An 8,247-nucleotide genomic window follows, 5' to 3' on the forward strand; every position below is an offset into this window, starting at 1 on the left:
TTTTGATTTAATCGTGCACATTTAAAGAAATAAATACATAAATTTATTTTTATATTAGATAAATATAATTATTTATGTATGCAACATATAAACATAAAATGATGTACTATCAAGAATTGTGTTAATAATTTACAAGAATTGAATTAAATTAAAAATTTTTGTATAAAATTATACAAAATCAAAATTCATGTATACAATTACATATAAAAGTAGAAAATGAGATGGGGGTATATAGAATTATACAAGTAAACTGGAAAGGGATATGTGAGAAGAGAGGGCTAAGGACATGTGGTGTGAGATAAATGTGTCTCATATCTCCCAGCCAGGGTCTCTTTCTTTCATCATATTTGGAATTTGGAACCTCCAATTAAACCTTTCTCTGTAGTTTGATTAATAAATTCCTAAAGCGGCTGCTAAATTATTCTTCACAAGATAAGATTAAAAAAATGTCATTTGATTTTGATCTTTAAACTTACAAAAGCAACATTTCTTTTCTTTTCTTTTCTTTTTGTTTTAGGCTCCTTTTGGAAAAACAAAACTTAATTAGTAGGGCTGTATTACCTCAAATTTTATTTTTTAAACCAAACAAATGGAGGGTTTAAATTGGGGACTAAATCGTAGAAGCCTGAAGAATAGAGGGAGTAGGGGCAGTATTAGACTTTTATAGGATAAGGAAATTATACGGGAGGGCATGAAGCTAACAAAATAATTGTAAATAAAATTATTGAACAGAAAAAGTGGAAGGTAACTGAGAAAACCTCAAGGAAATAGTTGAAGAAGCAAGGAATGTCTAAAAAGCAGTGAAACATGAAACTTGCTTTTTTTTTTTTTTTGAATTTACTTTTGAGGCATGAACGCAAAGCAGAATCCTTGGAGATAATGGTGATTGTGTTGACAGGTGAGAGTAGATAGGACACCCCCTAGGCAAGGGCACCTATGAATATGATCCCTACACGTATGCAAGAGGACAAAATGCCTTTATAATTTATCCTTGGGGGTTCAAGCTTGGGCTTGTGAACATGAAAAGAGAAAATGTGCAGCTTCCTCTGTCCATATTAGAAGAACGATTTGAGTTCAAAGTTGATTGGCACACTTTCGCACGTGCAAAATAAACCTTTCCAAAGGACAGGTGGTCCTTTGCAGATCTTAGGTGATATATGCATGTCTCCTACTGAGATTGATGGGTGGATAAAGTTTTAATGCCAAGGGTCCTTCCCTTCCCTTATCCCTAATCTGCTGAGAGGTTCGGATTTGAAGCATATTTTGGGCGTTAACTTGTTCCCCACCCCCACACATTGTTTTATGTATCCAGTAATTTATTAGGTCGTGGTTGAACCATAAAAGAAGAAGGAAGCACCGGAATATCATGAACCCTTTTTCATACCAATACATATAGAAAAGAAAAGAAAAGAAAAGAAAAGGGTGAGTGTGCTTGTTGGAAAGCGCAAATCAGGGCAGATTCATGTCAAGGTAAATGCGAGGCAATCACGGGTGCGGTCCGCACAAACTCCCCCTTTAATTTATTTCGCCCCTCCCTTATTCTTCCAAATGCGTACCAGATTCTTTGGAGCCGTTGAGATCAAAGTGTTATACGTTTTTTATGACTCCACTAAACACTCCAAGTGTTTTCCACCAATATTGTTTCTTATGCTTTTAATTTCTTCCTTCTTGTATTCAAAAGTGGGAGCTTGATTAACGCTATAACCAAAAGTGATTGAAACATTTACGTATAAATTATACATCTCCTCCACACTCCGACAATTCATTTTTTTGGACGGAATAAGAGGAAGATCTTGCTAAGATTTTCTACCTCATCTACCCCTCTATCATTTATTTTTATTTTATTCTTCTAATTCATTAAGGATTCAATTTTGAGTTCCCTCTTTCGTAATTATCGATAAATTCTTCCTCAAATTTATTATTAGTTTAAATTCACCATATATCCACTTTATCGAAACTTTGTATTTATTTCATTCTAGTTTTTTTATTGTAAAAGCGCCTTAAAATATTTTTTTTTTTGACAATCAAGAGCATCACATTAGTGATGGAGCTACAAATTGTTTAATGGGACGCTGGGATAAAATTTTAAAAATTTGAGAGCAAAAGTTAAAATTTTGTATTAAAATATTTTTAATTTTAATTTTCAAGAAGGATAAAAATGTATTTTTCTTATTTAATGAATAAGCTAAAAGAGATTAAATTGAATTATTTAGGAGGAAGGAGATTGGTGAGATAATTCTCCCTCTAGTTGAGACTTGTAGGGAAGATTCATGGTGATCGAGAGGACGAGGGCAAAGGTGAAAGTTGAAGAGTATGGGTGTTGGGTGTTGTCTACCTTGATTAAGCTTCAAAAATGCATTTAAGGAAAATATTTACAGGTTATGTGTCTCTTTTAATTGGTGAACTCTCACCAAAGCTTTTGTAATTTAACTATCTCTTGTTAAGCTAAGGCCTCTCTTACCCCTTATGTCACATTTTAATCCAAAATATATTTTTCCCTTTATTTAAGCCCTTTTTGGTTTTTTTTTTAATTTTTATTTTGATCTTAGTATTAATGCTTAAAAAAGGTAATTTTGTGTTTGATCCCAAAATTTTTTTAGTATTTTTAAATTTGAATTTTTTTTTATAAAATTTATATTTTTATGATATATTTACTAACATTTTTAGTTTTAATTTGGTAAATAAATACAATGTAGTATCTAAATATTAATTTGGTAAAAATAAGGGTAAACTATAAAAATAGTCACTTTTGTTTACCTCAGGTTACATTTTAGTCTTTTATGTTTGAAATGTTACGTTTTAGTCACTTATGTTATTATTTTGTTACGAAGTGATCACTCTTCCGTTAAGTTCCGTTATCTCCCTAATGATAATCCTACGTGGCAGTCTAACTAGATTTTAAGTGCCAACTTAGATTTCCTAATGGGATGAGAATAGATTTTTAATTAAATAAATTTAATTAATTAAAAATTTTAAACCCTAAATCTTAGTTAAAAAAACCGTTTATCTCCCTTTTTTTTAGTTTTCTTTTTCAGTTGACTAAGAAAGCTATTATCATCAGAATTTTTCATTCACCTACAAAAACAAAAGAGGATTCAATGGAGGGTCCAGATATGTCTTCTTCACCGACAAATTTATGTTCTAAGACTTAAAATCAAGTGGTTGTCGACAAATATATGTGATAAGATGAACTACAATGACTGCAGCATGTGGAAAAATGATGTTCCAGTTAACATCCTAGAATGAAAAGCCAAAATAGTTTGTTTTAATGGTTGAACTAGCTTTTGTTCAACTTGGGGCTTTTTCCATTTTTATTTGACATGGGATTGTTTATTCAGAGAAAACTAAAAATTCCTATGTTTTGTTAATTTCCTATTTGATCTGGTTTCAGGTAAAAAAAGACAGAAATGGCAAACCAGCTTGGAGTTCTTAATGCGTTGGATGCAGGAAAGACACAATGGTACCATTTCACTGCAATTGTGATTGCTGGAATGGGTTTCTTCACTGATGCTTATGACCTTTTTAGCATCTCTCTTATCACAAAATTGCTTGGTCATATTTACTACTTCGATGCACTTTCTGAAAAGCCTGGAACTTTGCCTCCTTGTATTGTAGCTGTTGTTAATGGTGTGGGCTTTTGCGAAACTTTAGCTGGACAGCTTTTCTTTGGTTGGCTTGGTGATAAATTAGGCCGAAAACGAGTTTATGGACTCACCTTGATGCTCATGGTGATCTTTTCCATTGCCTCTGGACTTTCCTTCGGAAAGTCTCCAGATGGTGTAATGGCAACCCTTTGCTTCTTCAGGTTTTGGTTTGGTTTTCACATGCTACAATCATTGCAGTTCATCTTATTACATAAATTTATCGACAACCACTTGATTTTAAGTCTTAGAACATTAATTTGTCGGTGAAGAAGACATACCTGGACCCTCCATTGAATCCTCTTTTGTTTTTGTAGGTGAATAAAAAATTCTGATGATAATAGCTTTCTTAGTCAACTGAAAAAAAAACTAAAAAAAGGGGAGATGAACGATTTTTTAACTAAGATTTAGGGTTTAAAATTTTTAATTAATTAAATTTATTTAACTAAAAATCTATTCTCATCCCATTAGGAAATCTAAGTTGGCACTTAAAATCTAGTTGGACTGCCACGTAGGATTACCATTACGGAGATAACGGAACGTAACGGAAGAGTGATCACTTCGTAACAAAATAATAACATAAGTGACTAAAACGTAACATTTCAAACATAAGTGACTAAAATGTAACCTAAGGCAAACAAAAGTGACTATTTTTGTAGTTTACCCTAAAAATAAAGTTAATTAATTATAATATTTAAGTATGAAGAGTATCTAAACATTAAGAGCATGTTTAGTTGGGTGTATTGGCATAGCCAATACACCCCTAATCGGTGGGCCCCACTTAAGCCCCTTTTATTCCCTTGTTTGGTTCATGGTAATGATATTACGGGTGTAATACATTCCTGACTTAATCGGTGAAATCCACCGATTCGTAATACATCCCCAAAGCTCAGTTTAGGTGCTGCTTCCTTTACCCACCCTGTTTTACCCTCCTGATTGGCTTCCCCATTGCGTCTCCTCTTCCTTCCTTCTGCCTTCTGCCGATTTGCTCCGTCTGTCTCTCAACCTTTTCTTTTCTTTTTCTTTACAACCAGTCAATGTCAGCTCGTCCATCGACCGCTTCGACAAAGAACAGAAGTGGAACAATGAATTTTGTTTTTTAATTTCATTTTCCCCTTCTGAATTAGATTTCAGATTAAAACCTCGAAAACTTTAAGGATTTGATTTCAAATTTGAGATCATTCAATGGCTGCCCCTTTTCTTTCTACTCCTTTTCAACCCTACGTTTATCAGGTAATATTTCCTTTTTTTTGCAAAACTCTTTTTACTCTTGTATCGGTTTTCTGTTTGTTTCATGATAAATTTGAGGTAAAGTTGAGGAGACTCAACCTTGTTTCTTTACAACTGGCTTGCATTTCAATAGAATTTAGGTTATGTTATGCCATTTCATCTGTTATGTTTAACTCGCATCGTTGAGAAATAATGATCTGTTATGTTATGCCATTTGATCTGTTATGCCAAAAACCCCTGCGTGCACCCAGGCGATGTGCGTGTATTAAGGGCTATCAATGTGCCTGATTTGCACCTTATGGTCGATTGTGTTGTTTTTCCATAGAAAGGAACCAGGTACGTAAAGGGCATACTCTACGTTTTCTTACTACTCTGAGAAAGTGTTTGTTCTTCATTATACTTTGCAAAAGTTGATATCATGATGTATAACAAGTACTCTTGAATAATATCATGATGTATAACAAGGCATCCCATGTGGACATACCTAAAGTGTATTATAGGGATGCATTTGTCAGAATTGTTAAATGTTTATTGTGATGCATTTCAGATTGCTAATATAATAATTTTTATTGTTATGTCTTTTATTTATTTAGTGGAAGTTCCTCTATGAGCATGTACACCAGGTAGATGCTTAAATTCTTTTATATGTTGGATAACCAAGCCTTGTTTTGTTGTTTCAGATATCTGTTGAAAGTCTTTGTCCAAAGCAAGCAGAGAACGAGCTTGAGGTTCGGGGACCTCCCGCTTTGAAAGCCTTTGACCCTAAGGAAAATCCTACAAAGGTTTTGGTCGCCTCTTATTATGCTTTGCTATATATTTTTCTGCTGAGAAGAAGGAAGTATGATGTTTTGTCTGGTGATTTTGGTTGTTGGGCTGTATAACTTCAATAGTGAAGATTCTGGCAGTTCCCTTGGAGTTTTGCATTTTTTCTTTTTATTTTGGTTTCTACCTATATGAAATTTGTTGTTTACTGTAGGCTGCTGAGGGTTTTTGCCGCAGATATGCTGTTCCACTAGATTCTTTGTTCAGAAAGGCAGACGGTGAGTCAATTTTGATTCCTGCATAAGGCTTGAGTCTCAGTATTCTGTGCTTCATCTATTTTCTTAATAAAATTACTTAATATGACGCGCTACAACTTACAATCATGATAAAAACATCAAATAGGAAGGAAAACAACAAGCATTGCGTATTTCTTCATTCATGTCATGTTGTAAAAGAAGTGATTCTTTTTTTTGGTCAAACGCAAATGCATCTTACGTTCTCACTGGTATAAATTTCTCAAATTCAGAGCAATGAATTTCTCAAATTGCATCTTACATTAGAAGCCAAATTTTTTCAGTAACATACTTGTTCTGGTTCTTTTGCCCTGGTCTTTTTTTTTCTCAACCCGTTCTGGGTATTATGAAAATATGCAGTGAATAGAGCAGTCCCATAGTAGCAGTGTTTGCTTCTACGGGTGTACCAGAATTTCTCTTATTTCTGGAATGCATCTTATGTCTCTTTAGGTACTTATATTGTCTGTTCAATTATATGCAGTCTCGTTTCGACATCTTAAAAATACATTCTAGAAGAATGAATTTGATGAGAGGGATTGATCTAAAGAAGATTGCTGAGAAGATGAACGGTGCTTCTGGTGCAGAGCTTAAGGTATGTTTTCAGATAATAAGATGTGCTTCTGGATATGCAGACATCTTGCTTCCATTCAGAATATGGTTGGCAAGCTGTGAATAGCATCTTTTCTTCTAGTTTCCTATCTCCTTCCCTTACCCCAACTCCCAAACCGCATAGAGAGATGATTTATTTGAGGATTTATTAGTACATAAGTTGGATAGTCAGACTCAAGGCCTTGGGCTTGTGATTCTTAACTGGTTTGTGTTTGTGATAATTTGTGAAAAACTCTATTCCGTTTTTTTGCAGGCTGTGTGCACGGAATCAGGAATGTTTGCTTTGAGGGAAAGGAGAGTCCACGTAACACAAGAAGATTTTGAGATGGTGATGGCGAAAGTAATGAAGAAGGAGAGCGAGAAAAACATGTCCTTACGGAAGCTATGGAAGTGATTATGTTTTATTATTTAGTGTGCTTTCGCGGTTTTGGGGTAAATTCAAACATGGAAACCCGATTTAATATATGAACAATGTATAGAATATTATATTATTTGCCTGGCTAGTACTACACACGTCTACTTTTCTAGACAAGGTAAGAGGACATTTTATGAAATCATATTTGCTAAGTTTTGGATTCATGAGAGTGTCATTGGCAAAACTAAAACTGCTTCTAAAATAGTTACTTTATGAACAGGTGACAATAAATAATTGTCTTGCTGTTACTATATTAATCAAGAGAAATTATTTACCTTTCGGGTAGATTATGTACTTTATAACAGTCCTTGCCCTTACATTAGTGGAACAAATTATTATAGGATATCTTTGGTACAGCTCCATGCAATATCTTGCATCAAACAATATATTAGTGTAACTATTGTTCTGTCATTTTATTATAGGCTAAACAATAAATTTTAATTAAAATATATTTAATATTAATTATTTCAAATTTTCATTTATAGTATCATATATTATGATTTGAGTAAATTCATATAAGAATATTAATTATTAAGAATTTTATTAAATTATATATTTTAATTATAATATATTTAATAATAATTATGTTAATTTATATTTTACAGTATCATATATTATGATTTGAGTAAATTCATATAAGAATATTAATTATTAAGAATTTTATTAAATTATATATTTTAATTATAATATATTTAATAATAATTATGTTAATTTATATTTTATAGTATCATATATTATGATTTGAGTAAATTCATATAAGAATATTAATTATTAAGAATTTTATTAATTATATATTTTAATTATAATATATTTAATAATAATTATGTTTAAATATGATTAAATTATTTATTATTGATATTAATAATCTTATTAAAATTTAAATAACAATAACAATAATAATTTACCAAAACAAATTTCTGCTAATTATTAAGAATTTTATTAAATTATATATTTTAATTAAAATATATTTAATAATAATTATGTTTAAATATGATTAAAATATTTATTATTGATAATAATAATCTTATTAAAATTTAAATAACAATAACAATAATCATTTACCAAAACAAATTTATGTTAAGGGCATTCTAGTCATTTTAGTTTTTTCCATTATGCTATTACACCTCTATTCCATTCAACCAAACACAAGATTACTATTACGCCTCTATTCCATTACATTCAACCAAACAGTGGATTAGCTATTACACCTCTAATCCAATACACCTCTAATCCCAATACACCTCTAATCCAATACAGCGAACCAAACGCACCCTAATTAGGTAAAAAAATAAACTTA

General features: G+C 31.8%; 2 protein-coding genes across 3 annotated transcripts; both read left to right on the forward strand.

Annotated features, from left to right (window-relative positions):
- Positions 1-3,407: 3,407 nt before the first annotated feature.
- On the forward strand, positions 3,408-3,962 carry LOC107906789 (probable inorganic phosphate transporter 1-4). Its single transcript, XM_016833901.2, has 2 exons — positions 3,408-3,805; positions 3,959-3,962. The coding sequence occupies exons 1-2, from the start codon at positions 3,408-3,410 to the stop codon at positions 3,960-3,962; spliced, it is 402 nt and encodes a 133-aa protein (XP_016689390.2).
- An 806-nt stretch (positions 3,963-4,768) lies between these two features.
- Positions 4,769-7,114, forward strand: LOC107909894 (26S proteasome regulatory subunit 8 homolog B). 2 transcript variants are annotated; one of them, XM_041098171.1, is made up of 4 exons: positions 4,769-4,874; positions 5,552-5,653; positions 5,848-6,518; positions 6,789-7,114. In XM_041098171.1, exons 1-3 carry the CDS (start codon positions 4,827-4,829, stop codon positions 5,935-5,937), a joined length of 240 nt encoding a protein of 79 aa, XP_040954105.1. In that variant the 5' UTR covers positions 4,769-4,826; the 3' UTR covers positions 5,938-6,518; positions 6,789-7,114. The 2 variants fall into 2 exon arrangements, with proteins under 2 accessions (XP_040954105.1, XP_016693085.2); XM_016837596.2 differs by lacking the exons at positions 4,769-4,874; positions 5,552-5,653 and having other exon boundaries at positions 6,328-6,518.
- The last annotated feature ends 1,133 nt before the right edge of the window (positions 7,115-8,247 follow it).

The sequence above is a fragment of the Gossypium hirsutum genome, chromosome D08 (genome assembly GCF_007990345.1).
Source record: "Gossypium hirsutum isolate 1008001.06 chromosome D08, Gossypium_hirsutum_v2.1, whole genome shotgun sequence".
Taxonomy (NCBI): Eukaryota; Viridiplantae; Streptophyta; class Magnoliopsida; order Malvales; family Malvaceae; genus Gossypium; species Gossypium hirsutum.